This window comes from Malurus melanocephalus, unplaced genomic scaffold (genome assembly GCF_030028575.1).
Source record: "Malurus melanocephalus ecotype Western Australia unplaced genomic scaffold, MMel_1.1 scaffold_349, whole genome shotgun sequence".
NCBI classification, from domain to species: domain Eukaryota; kingdom Metazoa; phylum Chordata; class Aves; order Passeriformes; family Maluridae; genus Malurus; species Malurus melanocephalus.
The window spans coordinates 787,265-804,245 of record NW_026623581.1 but is presented as its reverse complement, the minus strand read 5'-3'; the positions used below and the strand labels follow the sequence as shown (position 1 = coordinate 804,245).

Below are 16,981 nucleotides of genomic sequence, written 5' to 3'. Positions count from 1 at the left end.
CAACTCCTCCCAATTATGAGTTTTTTGACCTGTAAAGATGTTTTTGTGGATCCAGCTGCTAAAGTAGGTTTTACATAACAAAACCAGAAATTATTTCTAAAGCTCCTCTGCAAACAAAAAGACTTTTTATTCTTCTTTAAGAAAATGGTATTCAAAGTCCAAACCTGTCCCTGTTAACTTCTGTTCATGAAGCACGAGACCTTTTAGTTCTATATGCTGGGAGCTGATTGTGAAGCTGCCAAACTCACTTATCTATGCCCTCTCTATTTCAGAGGTGACTAGAATTTGCTGAAATTAAACCTAAAACTAAAAGGTTCAGCAAATATTAATTTGTACTTTATAGGAAATTAGATTGGATTTGCATTTCAGGCTTTTTTCGTATCTAGTTATAGTCTTAAAAATGTCACAGCCCCAAAGTTTGTAGACATGGCACTCTCTAAATGAACAAGGGAGAATGACTTCAGAGAGTAAATCATAAATTCATACATTGAGTAAGCCCTGTGTATCTGGATCAAAGGGCTTAGTTCAGGGTTCCTGTGCTTCCAATCAACCAGCTAAAATCCCTTTGACTCCAGGCTCCCAACAAACTGCACATCCTTCAGGGATGTCCTATGTTCACTGAAATTTTTGACCCAATAATTAAGAAGAATTAGTTAATGTGAGAAAATTGTGACCTACTCGTGGACAATTTCTGGGTGAGAGGGAGGGTCCACAAAACTGATGAGATCTATGACACAGTGACTGAAAGAGATTCATCTGGCTCTGCTCCTGGGACCTTCCCTTGGAAATCACGTCCCTCACAACTCGAAGAATTCTCATTTGCCAAACAAGTTGAGTGGTGGCAGCAGCGCTGTGGTGGCTTCGGTTCTGTCACAGTTCCACCCTAAATCAGGAGATCCGAATGACAACAAGGCGACTTCACATCCCCTTTTAGGCGACTGCAGATCAGTGAGGGAAGGGTTTCCCGGTGAGCCACAGGCAGCTCGTGTGGCCACCAGTGATTTATTCCCTTCCCACTGCTATCGACAGCACCAAACACCCACCGCTTCTTCGAGACGCGGTTATCCAGCCGTTGCGGCACATCAAGTAGTGATGCGAATTAATGTGAAAAACAACCCAAAAAACAACCCAAGGTGAAGTCCCCGTAATTCCAGCCGGTCCATGAATCCCGGTTTCCGTGCGCTGCTGGCCACGGGCTCTTGCAATCCGGACGGGCGGCACTAGATGGCAAAGCAGCGCCAGGTTTGGCAGCAAAGCCCCGTTTGTGCTGCGGCTTCGCCTCCCTCAGCGCCGGCAGAGCCGCGGGTCCGCTCCCCGGGGCATCCTGCGGGCATCCTGCGGGCATCCTGCGGGCATCCTGCGGACCAGGGGCTGAGCATCCCTCCCTGCCCCTCCGCATGCCCTGCCTCACCCCTTCAAACCCGGGAGAACCGCAGAGATCGCGCCCTAGAGATCGGATATGCGGCTCATAAACACGGTGAGGGGACCGTAAGGATGTAGACGTGGCTGTTTTTCTTATTTCCTCTCGCTGGCATTAGTGGTTTGTGCTGCAGACGCCCTCGGGAGCTCGAGATCCCGTGCAAGACAAACAGAAGGGATGACCCAGCAAATGGGTGGCAAAACTTGTCCCATCTCCTTATGGAACAAAAAGAGATTTACATTTAATAGTCCCAAGTGGAAACAGCTCTTCTTTCAATTTCATGTCAGTCTATGCTTTGGGTGTTTTATTGTGTGAGGGAAGCCACCACCCATGCACTTAAGGTGTGAAGTATTTTTATTAGGAGTCTGTTCTCCCTTTTCCCTTGTGTGCAGATAATACCTGTTTATGCCAAAAGGAGTTACAGAGGGAAAGGTGGAATCCTCAGGATCCTGTTTTGGATCAAATAACCAAAACCTTTTAGGTCTGAGCAAAAAGGAATCTCTGGGCAAGCCATAAATCCCTCTTTATTTTTTGTAAGGGAGTATCACGGTTTAATCACACTCCTTACAGGGAGTTAAGGTTATGATCATGTCAATAAACTCATCCTCACAATTGTAACACTACCATTTTTACCATTTTATGGGTAACCTCTGCTCTCCCCCCATATCTAACCACTGGACTCCAAGAATCAACTTAAGCTGGACATTACAACTTTTACAGTTTGATCAGAAGGAGATATCCAAACTTCTCTGCCCTTTTGGTGCCTGGGAACACAGGACTGGTGCAGGAAAGCTCCTCCCATCCCCTAGAGCTGCAGCAGAGTGTGTAAGGCTCTGGATGCTCATGGTGATGATGTGACCCAGTTGGAGTTGTCTTATCCATGGTCCTTTCCTGGGAGCAGCTGAAACATGGCATTAAAAATAGAGCTTTCATTCAGAAAGTTTTGCAGAAGCTGTGTCCCTCCCTTTAATTTATCTCTCCATCCTCACAACATTCATTCCTTCCCCCTCTCCCTTGTTTTCTGTGAGCTGCTGGTGACAGCCCCAAAACAACCTGGGAATCTCAGAAAACTCCTTTTTAAACAGCAGTGCTCTACCAAATCCCAAACTTTGCACTTGGGGGTGAAAGGGCAGCAGTGAGCCTAAGAGGGCAGTGCACACACACACACACACAGAAGGGCATTTGTTCTTCAGGGTTGAAAGAAGTCATGACAGTTGCCAAATCTAGATTATTTCTATCTTTAGGACAGGACAAGGCTAACACAAAAAAAAAAATAAAAAAAATTAAAAAAAAATAAAAAAATCATGCTTTCTGCTGTTGTGGGCTTTTAGTAAGATGCATCACGCTCATCTTTGGCTATTTAAATAACACTATCTCACTCTGGATAAACCATCTTACAAAATGAATGAAAAAAAGCTATGGATCGTGAAGCAAGTGGGAATGGATAATCAATTTTTATCACTAATATTGTGGCTATGACCAATAACTCTGAATGAGTTATGGAAGCCTTTGCTCTGAGCAGATGTGTCTCCTTTCAAAGCAGTCCCTTTTTAGCACAGCCTTAATAACAGAATAAGTGTTGATTTAAACATATTGAAACTAATCAAACATGTATTTTCATTGTCCATCATATTTCTTTTTAAAATACAAGAATATGAAATTCTCAGAGGTGGGCTGGCTATGGGAGGCACAACAATGGATTACAAAAGCTTTCAGCTTTACAAACATGGGTTCAAATCAAGCTTAAGTAAGTGACAGGCAAAATGGGGCTATTGATTTCCTTCTAGTCCCATTTGGCTACAGCAAAAACTGGACACAACAATGTCTTAACACTTAAAGGGATGGCATCAGCCAAAAGATAAAGCTTCTGCAGAACATTTGCAGTGTTATTACTGAACCAATTGAGATTACCAGAGCTGAGACATCTGAGAGTAAATCCACATCCCCCCATTTTGGGAGGTGTGCTTGCTTTCTAAGTTTGGCTGTTCTTTCTGCCAGATCTGTGCCCCAAATCTCCTTTCCAGTTACATGGTATAGCAGACCCATATGTGCAGGTCAGGCTGGGAAACACATTTTCCTTGTGAGAGGCCTGTCAAAGAAAATAATCTTTTTCTGAGCCCAAAATCCTCTGATGGCCACGAACTAACCAGACAAGGCAAGTGACAAGGTGTGCCTGATTTTCCTTTCTGCCTGTGCCCTCATCCTACAAGAAAGCCTCAACAGGTCCTTGAAGCAAATTTAGTGGCCAAGGCTGTGTCTCCTTGCAGCTCATAAAAAGCCAGGTCTTGCCTTGCTGAGAGGTATCATGAGTAGAGTTGTAAGTGGGGTGGGCTCACAGCTCCATCATGAACTTGCAAGATGAGACCTTAGGGATTTTTCTGCAAAGGTTCCCAACAGGCACCATCAGGACCTGGTTTTTAAACAGCTCAATGCTGTTTGGGTGTGTAAATCAGGGGCTCAGGGATGAGCAGAGAAATCTGTGTAAAGCTTGGCCTGTGCTGTGACAGATTAACCTGAATCTCTGGCCTAAGGTGACAGGTGCAGGACCATGGAAGGAGCCAGGGCTCAAATGCAAGAGATTCTTGTTCCTTTATTGCTCTTTTACCTTTCTGAACTCGGTGCACCTCTCCTGCTGCTGTTTAAAGACAAAGCAGGGCCTGGTGGAAGGTTGTGTGGCTGCCCTCTCCATTTCCTTACATCAGGGGATTTGTGTCAGAAGTTCAGTATTGCCAAATGTCATTTTGAATGATTTTGTAGTTCTAAGTCAATAAACTGCTTACCATCAGAGGGGAACTGAACCATGAATTACTCCAGTGGCTACAGTGGATCTTTTTCTTAGCCATGTACACAGAATGTGCAGTTCATGATGATTCTCAATAGCCCTGCATTTTCTGATTCACATTTTTAATTCAACATAATTTTCTTTCTTTTGTTTTTAAATGGGTGTGCTGTGTCATTAAATCTCCAGCATCACCAAGACTAGATTATATCAATATCTCAAGACTAGAATATCTCAAGACCTCAGAGCTGCAAAACTCCACTCTTGCTGTAAAAAAAAAAAGAAAATATCAGAGAATACTGAAATAGTAGGGAAAAGAGCAAGAAGGTTCTTTGTGTGCTTATATATATTTTTTTTTACTAAATTACAGGGATAAACATCATATTAATTCCAAATCTCTTTGTAGTAACCTATCCTCTACATTATCTGAAGATTATGTTCATTCCTTATTTAGTGAGGCTCCACTTCAGAGAAGGAATGGAGTGAAATCCTCCCCAATCCTGGCACAGCCAGGATGAGAATAAAACATGTGCTGGTGGTACTGTGTCCAGTGTAGTAGCAAGTAGCAGTGATATCTACCTTCTCACACATGTAAGAAGGGTAGATGCAGAATCTTCTGAAAATTACCTTAATACCATGCACTATTCTGTTTTATTCTCATATATTGTTTCCTTGATGCTGTGGAAGACCAATACCGGGTGATGGCAAAGATCCTTTTTGGTGCCTTAGACTGCTGAACGCTGCTGTTTCTCCTCTCAACCCACCATTCACTCCAGTCTGAGGCAAGGAACACAGTTTATCATTTTTTACCGACTTTCCTAGGTGCAACTCAGTCACAATGGCTTTGATTCACTTTCCAGTAGTGTCCTCTCCCTTGGAAGCTGAGGAGCAGCCAGCTTTTGTTGTGAATCCCTGCCCAGCCCTTCACCCCGCTGGGGTAGGGACGGGAAGTGTGGCAGCTCCCGTTCCTTCCTGCAGGCACCACGTCATATATCCCTCACAAGCCTGACCACAGCTTTCAGAAACATCCAATAAATCAACAGTTAAAAGGGAAGAGTAGACATGGGGAGCAGGTGCTTATTATGTGTGCATCTCTGGAGAAGAATAACCCACAGTGTATTTCCATGCCCATTTGAAATGGAATATGACCATGACCCTGCAAGTGGCTCTGCTTGAATTGTTCCTGGCATGATGTTTTACTCCTAATATTTTCATTGTCTGCCTCCATCAGTTTTGCCTCCCACTGTAGCATTAATTTTGTATGTGAATATGGAGGCTGTGCTTTAAATAATACAGCATATGCTTTTTATTTGCCATGTAGAATAATATTTTTTTGGCTGATTTATGTTCCACCTGGACAAAATTATTTTTTATGACGGGTTTATTTCATTTGTTCCCACATCCCCAAATGGGGGGGGTGAAAAAGAAATCTTGTAAACCACCGATAATGATGGACACAAAAGTCTGCTTTGAAATACAAATCTACTGCAAAAACAGATTCTCTCCAGCCATGTAAATGAAAAAATGCTGTTGTAATAATTTTAAGGCTGCAAATGCATGTTCCTACTGGAGAGAGTAATCTTCGGGCTCTTGTGTCATCCCTTACACAATGCTGGGAGTACGGAGAGATTCACTGACAGCTATAAGCTATTCCAGCAGAACAAAATTACACATATGGCTACAGCATGGATTTAATTTAGCTCTTTTCAGAACTTCATCAAAGCCAGGACAAAATCCAGTGGTCTTTCGGTTTGCGGATTTGCCCCAGAATTTCATAGGCTAAGCTGACAAATCTACCTTATTTCCAGTTTTCACAAAGACTGTGGAAAAATATGTTACTTGCCATTGAAAAAAATTCATTTCAAACAAATTATTTGAGTTCCAATTAAAAAATAATGTATGATGTACTTTGTGTTTTACAACCCTAAAAAAGACTGGCAGTATTTTTATGTTAATCTATCACCTAGTGAGAAAAACTCATTATGAGCAGATATATTTAAAAACAACAACCAAAAAAAAAGTTATATGCAGTCCTCAGCACAACTTTGTTCTGGTTTTGGCTTCCAGCTTTTGGTGCTTTTTGCAGAGCAACTAAATGTTAATCATACAAATTCATAATAGTCATAGCATTCGGGAAGCTCTGGTACTATTTTTGGTTGTAATAGTCGTCTTCAACCATAGAGCATCCTCCAGCCAAAACCACACTATAACAGGAGTGCTTATTATAAGGACACATAACGCCTCCGTGTCAGCTCTGAACTACAGAGCTGGGAAAAGCAGGATATTCTTCCAGAGCAGCTTTCTCTCTTCATACTGAATGTAGAATGAAGAGATAGGACTTTCACAAGAAAATTCTGCTGCTTCTAGTCTCACCCTGTAAGTCCCCATCAGATGGCAGAAATCCAAGCTGATATCTTCCCCCGGGCACCTTCGAGCAGCAAGAGGAAGATTTGTTCCCATGTATGCCCCCTCCTCCCCACACAGAACTCTCCTCCAGCCTCCATCCTGCCATCCTGCCATCCCAATCCTTCCTCCACCAGCCAGCACGAAAAGCTTCAAGTGACGCTGGCCACCTTTGTTCTGCTCGTCTTTCTGAGCGCTGGGAAGTGAAGAATTTATCCAGCAAAGCAAGCACTGAAAATCAGCGTGAAAATCAGCGACTGGTTTGCAACGAGCAAGTACAATTTATAGGACTGCATGAACGCGCGTTGTATTTGTTTCACCACCTGGACAGCTCTTTCAAACAAAACCAGAGCTCCCGTTTTTCCAAGGGGCAGCTCCTGCGGGAAGCGCAGGGACGGGAAGGGGCGGCAGTCCCAAAAAAGTGCAGTAGATGGAGCCGGAGAGGCGCGGCAGAACCCGAGCGTCACCTGAGGATACCTGCGAGATCTCCCCCCCAGCTAAAGCGGGTTAGAAAATGTGCAATTTAGATTTATCAGTTCAGGAGGGAGATTCAGATAAAAACAGTTGAGCTGGTGAGATTATTAAATGCAGAAGCCCGTGCTGAGACGACGCTCACCTCACTAAGCGTGCTGCTGAAGGAGAAATAGGGCACCGGCACCCCCTCAGCTGCACCCAGGCGGCCACAAGGTGATGGAAGGAGAGGGGGAAAGCAGCGGACAGACACCTTCCTCCACCCAGGAACGTTTTCTGGGAGGTTGAGCTGGCACCTTTGGGATGGGGATAGCAGAAACAGCAGGAATGCTGCAGGTTTGCAGCACCAAACCATTGGGAAGCACAGAGTGGTATTTCCCGGTGTCAGCCCCTGCGTATCAAGCCGGTAATGTCACAGAAAGGTGGTCTCGTGTATTTAATTTTATCAGGCGGAAGAACTCTGATATATGCTGCGCTCAGTTCAGCGCTCCCGTGCAGATTTACTCGGCGCTTTAGCATGCGTGCTGCCTTGCTGACAGAGATTAAAGGCTCTCCTCAGAGCCCCAGGTATTACGCTCAAATGTATAAATCAGGGCTTAATATATAATATTTGTCCATAAAAATATATCACAGTGGCGTTCGTTTGACTATCTGCATATTAAATACCATTACAGAAAAGTCCCGAGCTTATTGAGGATTACTTTGCTACACCAGTAAAGTCCCCTGCCATCCTAAACAGGTTTATTTCCTGCCAGAGCGTGGTTGAGAGGCAAAGAGGAAGGGGCAGGTTTTGCTTACACTGTTCATGACCCCACTCACGCCCCAGCCATGCAAAGCTGGCCAGGAACACATTCCCAGGTTGGTCCCGGTCCTGGATCACCAGCACTGGCCAGGCAGGGCAGGGATCACGGTGGAGATGACACCGCAAGCCGCTAAAGGAGAAAATTGCATGATGTATCGGCACTCACGAGCACCCGCCAGAGAGCTGTTTAGAGCGAGATTACAGTCTCAGAGGAGACTCTCATGCCTCTTGGTCACAGGGTTACTAAGATGATGCAGTTGTAAGTTGTACGCGGGAGGTAGGAGGGATTTAAGTGATGGCCAGAAAGAAAAGCTGGATCAAACTCCACAAACCCTGCTCAGATTAACCCAGATTCCTGACTCCCCAGCTCTGAGGGACTTGAAATCAGCCAAATTGCTTCTTTTCCCTTGAACAGAAGACAAAAAGTGTGAAGGAGAGTATAAAGTTTATACTTCAACTACAAGTTTATGAAAAGCATTTTAGAATGAACAGAAACAAAGCTCCCCAAAATAAGAGTTTGTGCAGTACAGAGGTCTCAATCCTGCTCATGCCAATTCCATATTAGCACAGCTCTACGGATTTTTCTGCATTTGCTGCATTTACAGAGACGCAAGAAAAAATCAGACCCGGTTGCAATCCTTTCCCCTTCATCCTCTTCATATTCAAGCTCTTTTTTTTTTTTTTTTTTTTTTTTTTCTAAATTCCTATTATTAACACAGGAGGAAAAAAAAAAAAAAGAATCCCTGGGATCCCTGGTGCATCCTTGGAGTGGCTGCAGCCTCATCATGGATGACTAGACAACCGCCACTGTGCCACATAATGAGGAGCACACATGCTGCACTGGGAGATACTAATGAGGGAGCTACAGCCCCCTTAGCCCTCTCCAGTAAATCCGTGTCTGCAAGCCATGTTTTATTTATCAGGCCTATTATGGCAGCACTAAGGAGCCATTTGAAAAGGGCTGCTGCTGTCCTGGGCACTGCACACTGCAGTGYCTGCTCAGACCAGCTTCCAGGGAAGATGGATGAGGCTGGCAAGAGATAGGGGAGAGGGAAGCTACGCACACACCGTGTGAAAAATCTGTGGCATCATTTATCCCACCGACTCCTTTAAGGAAGAAGAGAATTCAGCCTGTTTCGACCTCACAGTGCTAGCTAGCTGATCCCAGGCCTTGAAAATACACAGTCACTGGCAAACAGATTGAAGCTGTACGTGTAATGATTTCCAGGAAAGCTGAGGAAGCAAGGACTTGACAGGCCTGGAGAGATCTGGGTGCAAACTGCAGCCAGGCAGCTCAGAGGGGCTTCACAAGAGCTCAGCTGCCTGACACATCTGCCGACCTGCCCAGCACTGCTCCCTGATCCCACTGCCAGCACAGCTCCCACTGGATCCCACACTTTTCACCGTGCACATGAAGCACTGCTGCTCTGGGCTGGGACGTGGCGACGCAGAGCTCTTGTGCTGCTCCTGGCAGTGTGCAGTCTTGTGCCAGAGGGAAAGGGGATTTACCATCATCACTGCCTCCTCCAAACATCCTCTGACCCCTCTGCATATCCTCACAGAGGCTTCTGTGAGCTTTGAGAATCACTCTGCTCACAGAGGACCAACAGAAAGGAGTAATAGGCAGATAAGTGAAAGATAGGAGAGAGATGAGTAAATCTTTGCAAAACTTACACTGCAGGTCTCAGCAGGGCTCAGACAAATTGGTCTGCATTCCTTTAATATATTAGATTTCTACTTACCCTGTTCATTAGCACGTTAAGCTACAAGGGCTGATTATATGAACCTCATGGAGAGGCATCAATTAAGATGATAAATTTACATACATTCCTTCTGGATGAGAAATTATGGGTTTCCTCAGTTCAGTGTCTGGTACAACTGGACTCAGTTTCAGAAAGAGAAAGAAGTGTTAAATGCGTGCATCTGTACTGCCTCCCCAAATCATAGGAGCAGTTCACAAGTTTGAGTAAAAATGTACGTCAAATAGGAATAGAAGGAAACAACTCACAGTTTCCAAGGCTAAACTCTAATCTGCCATGTCACATCAACAACAGATTATGAGACGAAGTGAAATTCCCAAGAGCTGTTGCCCTTAACAAGGCTGGCCCAAATGGYGTTCCCAGGCTGCAGAATGCAACACTTAATATTTTCACATATTTGTCACTTTTTGTCTGCACAAGATCTCATCTTATTTTGCAAACACTGTGCAGCAGAACAACTTCCTAGCCACCAAAGTGTAGCCATTTCTGGTCTGCAGCGTGCCAGTGGCACCTCTTTCGTGCCAGCACGCGTCTTGGGAAAGCTGTGAACAAAGACGGTTTGTTATCCTGTTGCCACTGAACAGAGAAATTAGATAGGCCTTGCAAATGGTATGAAAACCCATGCAAGTTGACAGAATCATCTGTCTTTACTTGGGAAAAACACTGCACAGCTGCTAATGCTGCCAGAGGAGACAGGCCAGTAGCAGCTCTGTTCCTACAGCTAACCTTTGTAGCACTAACCTCAGTGCTCCTTGGGCTGAAGGCTGGTTTACAGCTAAGTCAAACAGTTAATGCCATTAAAAGGTCAGGAACAGCTAAATAGTAACAGCTACAGTTCATCCCTGTTCTTCTTCATGAAGGAGAAAGAAAGAAGGCKCTTGCCCAGAAAGGGCTGAACACCACCAGCTCGCATTCACTTCAGAGAAAATTAAGTTTTAGCTAATATTGTAACTTYAATGTGACTCCTGCTTTCTTGAATAGTAGTACCAAGCTCATTTGAGCAGAAGGATCTTTGCATCCCCACACTATTGAGTTTGTTCATCAGGAGTGCTCCATCCATCTGAGGTGCTGGATAAAGGCTACTGTTGCATGTTGTCTTGTTGGTCTCCTTATCCAGGAGCCCGCTCTGGGCAAAGGTACACATTTACACCTCCTTGGACTGCCAGATACTGAACATGAAAACTTCCTTATTGCTCAGGGCACGATAAGGGGTTTCCAGCTGATTCCCCTTCCAGGCCCTGCAAAGCCAYGATAACCAGATCATTCTGAAGAGGACACATTTCAAACAAATGCCACTTGCATATAAAAGTTTTTGCCTTAAATGGGATCATCTTTTMTCAAGAGGAGTGAAAAAAGTACCATCCCTTTTTCTCTCATGTGCACAGCCATGTCAATTACATACCACTGGAGTAAGGAATATGTGTTCCTTTTTTTTGTTCTAACCAAAGAGCAATCAAACCTACCCAGACCTGTGTTCATGATACACATTATATGTATCAGAGACATTTATGCTGCATATCAAAATTGATCAGAACATAATGAAGTTAAAAACAAAAAGGTTTTTTTAAAAGTCGATCACCTTATGCTGCTAAATTTGACCTGATCTGTTTCAGCCTAASGGATGAGGCACACGCCTCACTAAAATAAGGAAACATTTGAAGCCATGCTGGAAGCACAGCATGTGGCTATACCTTTTGGGAAACAAAGAAGATAGGTGTGGGTGAAAATTATTTAATGCTCAGGCCATAATTTGTATARTATCATCACACTGAAGACCCAGGTACTTCCCCTCTTCGCAGCTCTAAGCTGGGTTGTTTCTGCCAACTCTTTCTCCTCCTCAGCCTGTATGTTGTAACCTCAGGTAAAGACTTCMGTTTCAATTTGTTCAAATGTTTAATTGTTTTAATTTGGAATGTTGGACAATAAACCAATTTCCCTTGTTTCTAAAGATTTATTGCTTTTTCCAATGTATTGAATGTTCAGCACAGGCTGTATTTCAATTAAAGGCAGCAWAACTGTTAATGGTCTATTAACGACACACTGCGTCTATATAAAGATGCAAATATAAGTCGTGGCCAATTTTCTGGCCTGGTGAGATTATTTCCTTTTTTTCCCCGCAGTGAATTATCTGCGAACAGCTCGTAATTTTATACCAGCCCATATCTTTGGCTACCGCTTAACCGCGAGTATCTGCGTGCCCGGGGTCCCGTCACCCACACGGACAGTTTGTCACCCACACGGACGGTTTGTCACCCACACGGACGGTTTGTCACCCACACGGACGGTTTGTCACCCAGGGAACGGGGCCTGAAGGCAGCCGGGGACGGCGGAGGCTGTGTGCAGCAGAGCGGGAGGCCGAGCCGCCGCTGCGGGCAGGGGCTGGGGCACGGTGCGGGGACCCTCTCAGTAGCCACGGGCTACTCGTCCGTGCGCACCGCCGGCCCCGGGAGCGCGGGAGCGGTGGAGGCCGGGACACGGGAGCGCGCAGGCCGGGACACGGGAGCGCGCAGCTCGGGACGCGGGAGCGCGGAGCTCGGGACGCGGGAGCGCGGAGCCTGGGACACGGGAGCGCGGAGCTCGGGACGCGGGAGCGCGGAGCTCGGGACGCGGGAGCGCGCAGGCCGGGACGCGGGAGCGCGGAGCTCGGGACGCGGGAGCGCGGAGCTCGGGACGCGGGAGCGCGGAGCTCGGGACGCGGGAGCGCGGAGCTCGGGACGCGTGAGCGCGGAGCTCGGGACGCGGGAGCGCGCAGAACGGGACACGGGAGCGCGGAGCTCGGGACGCGGGAGCGCGGAGCTCGGGACGCGGGAGCGCGCAGAACGGGACACGGGAGCGCGGAGCTCGGGACACGGGAGCGCGGAGCTCGGGACGCGGGAGCGCGCAGGCCGGGACGCGGGAGCGCGCAGCTCGGGACACGGGAGCGCGCAGCTCGGGACACGGGAGCGCGGAGCTCGGGACACGGGAGCGCGGAGCCCGGGACACGGGAGCGCGGAGCTCGGGACACGGGAGCGCGGAGCTCGGGACGCGGGAGCGCGGAGCTCGGGACACGGGAGCGCGGAGCTCGGGACACGGGAGCGCGCAGCCGCTCCGCCCGCAGGGCCCCGGCGCCGCCGGGTGATGCTCGAGCCGTTGCCACGGCAACCGCCCCCCAACCCGCGCCGCTCGGCCCCACGTGACCCGCGCTCGCGGCCAGCCCGCCTGTTACCAGGGCGGGCGCGTGTGGGGGGGGGCGCTCTTGTTTCCGATTGGCTGCTGCCGCGGCTCGCTGATTGGCGGGGAGCGGCCGGGCGGCGCGCCCATTGGCTGGGCCCGGAGGTGAGGCTGTGGGGTGATGCCGGCCGCCCCGCACAGCGCCGGGACACAGACAAAGGCTGTSCAGAGGCTGCCCCGGCTCCCCCCGCGCCCCCGGGCTGGCGCGGCGTGGGAGGGCAGCGGGGGAGCCGCGGCTCTCGGCGCTCTGCGGGGAGGCGGCGACGCGAGCCTGGCCAAACGCCCGCGGGCCCCACACCCTCCCCGCCCAACCGCCCGTTCCAACTGGCGCTGGGGCACGCGGCGCGCCGGGGGGCGGAGCCGGTGTCACGCTCGCGCCGCGCCCGGCAGCCAATGGGCGGGCCGGGAGAACGCGGGCAGCACGCGGGGCCCGCGTGTCCCCGCGGCACGGGCTGTCAATCACCCGCCAGGATCCCCCTCGCCCCGCCCCGCCCGCAGCTCCCCCGCCCGGGATGGCGGGCAGGGCCTCAGCGCTGCTCTGTCACGGTGCCACTCGCTGTGACCCCCGCCCGGGATGGCGGGCAGGGCCCGCAGCGCTGCTCTGTCACGGTGCCACTCGCTGTGACCCCCGCCCGGGATGGCGGGCAGGGCCTCAGCGCTGCTCTGTCACGGTGCCCCTCGCTGCGACCCCCGCCCGGGATGGCGGGCAGGGCCTCAGCGCTGCTCTGTCACGGTGCCGCTCGCTGTGACCCCCGCCCGGGGCGGCACCGGCGCTCGGGAGCGTTCTGCGCCCGCCGCTGCCTCCTCCCAGGGTTGGGATGCGGCGCAGCTGCCGCCGCCGCACTGGAACGGCTCCCCTGGGGCACTCAGCCCCGCAGTTGGTGCCGCCAGCGCTCSGTCCGCACGGCCCGGCCCCCTCGGGATGCCCGCGCTGCGGGCTCTGCTCCCGGCGCCCTCCCCCGGTGGGGGGGGAGAGGCGGAGCCGGCGCTGCCRCCGCCCGCCGCCTTTATCTGGCGTGGCGGCGCAGGGGGTGGCACTGGGGAACACCTTAGTGTAAGATACGCGCTATAAATACTGCGCCGGGGATGGGAGCGCGGCCACGGGCGGCGGGGAACAGCTCYGGACCACGGTGGGTGCCTTCCCCGCGACACAGCGGCTGGGGACCGCTTGAATTTTAATTTACCGGCGCGGTGAGGGGCTGCCGTCCTCTCGGGCACCCCTCACGCGTGGCTCGCGGGGGGAGTTTTGCGTTTTGCCTCGTTTTGTACGGCGGGGAACGGCGGCAGCAAGGCAGGCGGAGGAGTGGAGGGTGAGAGAACGGACGGGCAGGGGATGGCTGAAGGATGGACGTGGGGCTCGGGGATGAATGCGGTGGTGGCGGGGGAGGAGGAGAGGGCGCTGACTGGAGGACGGGAAGGCGGGCTGGGGGAGGGAGGAGGGACAGAGGGAGGGAGAGCAGCCCCTAACCCCGGCGCCTCCGCCGTCGCTTCCCAGCAGGACTCTGATCGCCAGCAGCCGCCGAGCCCAGCCCGCGGCGGAGGGCGGCCGGTGCCGCTAGCGCAGAGSMRGAGGAGGAGGAGGAGGAAGAGGTCGCCGCCGGAGGAGCTCCGCGGTCCGGTCCCAGTTGCTTCGTTGAGCACGCCCGCCCGGCCGCCAACATGATGCAGATCTGCGACTCGTACAGCCAGAAGTACTCCCTGTTCAACGCCATGAACCGCTTCATCGGCGCCGTGAACAACATGGACCAGACGGTGATGGTGCCCAGCCTGCTGCGGGACGTGCCGCTGCTGCTGGAGGAGCTGGACGCGGCGGGAGCCGTGTGCCCGCCCCGGGATGCTGCCCTGCCGCCCGGCGACCCCGGCGCCTACTTCTCCCGCAGGGACATGTACAGCCACTACATGCTGCTCAAATCCATCCGCAACGACATCGAGTGGGGCGTGGTGCAGCCGCCGGCGGGCGAGGAGGCCGCCCGCAAGAAGGACAAGCTGGGCGGCGGGCCCGCCGAGGAGAGCGAGGGGGAGGAGGACCTGGAGCAGCAGTTCCACTACCACCTCAGCGGACTCCACTCGGTCCTCTCCAAGCTCACCCGCAAGGCCAACGTGCTCACCAACAGATACAAGCAGGAGATCGGCGTCAGCAGCTGGGGGCAGTGAGCGCCGAGGGGGAGCGGGGCAAGGGGCTCCCGACCCGCCGGGAGCGGCGCGTCCCTTCCCGGCGCTGTCGCTGCTGCGGTGGCCGAGGGCAGCGCCCGGGCCGAGGCTTTCCTGCGCGCTTCCGGGACTGCAGCAGGTTTTCTACCAACGCACAAGCGAGAGAAAGAGATGTAAATTAATCAATACTAGTTTATTAATTATTTTGACCCCCTCCGTGTTTTCTTCGTTGTACGGTCTGGGGTGAGCAGTTGCTGTGCCCGCCCGGGCGGGGAGGCTGAACCCGTACGTGTACGAGATGGTGGCATTGCTGGCTGATAAGGAGGCTCTRCTCAAGCCGATGAACATAACGAAACTGGCACAAAATTGCTTCTGTTACCCCGGAGGGAACCCAGTGAGCTAAGGAGCATCCCTCTGTTGTGGGAGAGATGGCGGGTCCCACGGTTGTACATGTACTGGAGTTTATTTAAAACTTTTTTACTCAGATGTAGAGTATATTCTAAAATAAATGCAAATGTATTAACTAAGAGTGAACCTAAACTTTTGGTATGATTTATCTTTCTTTAATTAAATGATATTTTTAACATCTGGAATTCTTCTGTTTTTCTTCTACATTACATTCAGAGCTGCCTCACTAGATGCAGAAACTTGMATGTGCAAGAGAGGGGATTTTGTCACCTTTTTTTTAATTTTTCCTTCAAAGGGAGCAATTAGGCAGTGATGATAACCTGGCATATATAATATTATTTGAATGATTGTGCTAAACTTTACCATACATGGCCTGAGTTTTGGTAAGCTGTTCCCAGCTGCACAATGCAGTTGCTCTGTGTGAATGTTGGCTTGAAGGTCAKTGCCTCTTTAACAAAATCTGAGAAGATCGAGTCATGGTTACTCTGCAGGCGGCGATTCATGGAAGTTGGAGCAAAGCCTAGGAATGACTCTTGCTTTTTTCGGGAAGTATCTTAATGTACTGTGGGGAGCTCTTTTCTCTCCCTCCCAAATAGATCTGGCAGACTTGCCTCCCCAGTCTCTTGCRTTTCTTTCCTCTAATCCTCCTTGGATACCAGGAATTAATCGGTTTTGTGTTATCCAGATTGTATTGATTTCTTTCTCTTTACGTTTTTTTTTTTTCATTTGCTGAACTAAAGTACCTCAGAATTGRGTGTCTATATTGTGTTCTAATACTAAGTTCTGACATTAAAGTGCACTTACTGATTGTGATGCAATATAGAACAGAGTATAAATATTTAATAAATATGTAAGTCCTTACATAACATAAGTTTTCTTGTCAGGCACTGAAATGGCAAGTTTGTAAACGCCTTACACTGAGATTTCGCTTTGTATTACTGTCAACAAATTTGGGGCTTGTTTGGCGGTGTTGGTTTGGATTTTTTTCCTTGTAAAAGTAGAAGAAATTTTAACTTCRAGGATATTTTTGCTTTAATTCAGATATTTCCTAGCACTTTATTTTTCAGCCCAACTGTTAGGACCTTGTAATAAAGCATGAGCACTCCACACATGGTAGTAGTKGGCAGATGTTTGTGTAAGTTAAAGCAATCAGCATCCATCTATGTTTAAAAATACATATTTTAGAAGGTTTTTTTTCCTTGTGGGGTAAAGAACTTTGTAAGGCTGGATAATTTTTAGTTTGGCGATGCTTGTTCTTTTCRTAATGTTTTTAACTGTTCTTCCCCTCCCCTTTTGGGAAGATGCCAGGAAAAAAGTCAGGAACAAGGAGAGGGATTACCCTGGTTTCCTAACACGTCAGCTTGCCAGTCTTTCCACAGTCGGACTAACGCAATGTAAAAGGTGCAGTGCTCTGTGCTGGATGGTAAAGTTTTGTTCTGAGGTAAAGGGTGAGAGGGAGAACCTGTTCTGCTGTGGCTCCCTTTTGCCTCATGCTCCATCGGCTGAAAACCACATTACAGCTTCTGCTCGGGAGCGCCGGCGAAACCTCAGACAAAAGCAGCTCCCAGAGTTTCACC

The 16,981-nt window shown here is 49.7% G+C and overlaps 1 protein-coding gene across 1 annotated transcript; it reads left to right on the top strand.

Annotated features, from left to right (window-relative positions):
- The first annotated feature begins 13,869 nt into the window (after nt 1-13,869).
- On the top strand, nt 13,870-15,582 carry MID1IP1 (MID1 interacting protein 1). The gene is made up of 2 exons (XM_057378238.1): nt 13,870-13,975; nt 14,344-15,582. Exon 2 carries the CDS (start codon nt 14,505-14,507, stop codon nt 14,997-14,999), a length of 495 nt encoding a protein of 164 aa, XP_057234221.1. The 5' UTR covers nt 13,870-13,975; nt 14,344-14,504; the 3' UTR covers nt 15,000-15,582.
- The last annotated feature ends 1,399 nt before the right edge of the window (nt 15,583-16,981 follow it).

Bases quoted from the DNA above. Each gene is read 5' to 3' on its own strand.
- MID1IP1 (XM_057378238.1), top strand. From the start codon at position 14,505: ATGATGCAGATCTGCGACTCGTACAGCCAGAAGTACTCCCTGTTCAAC.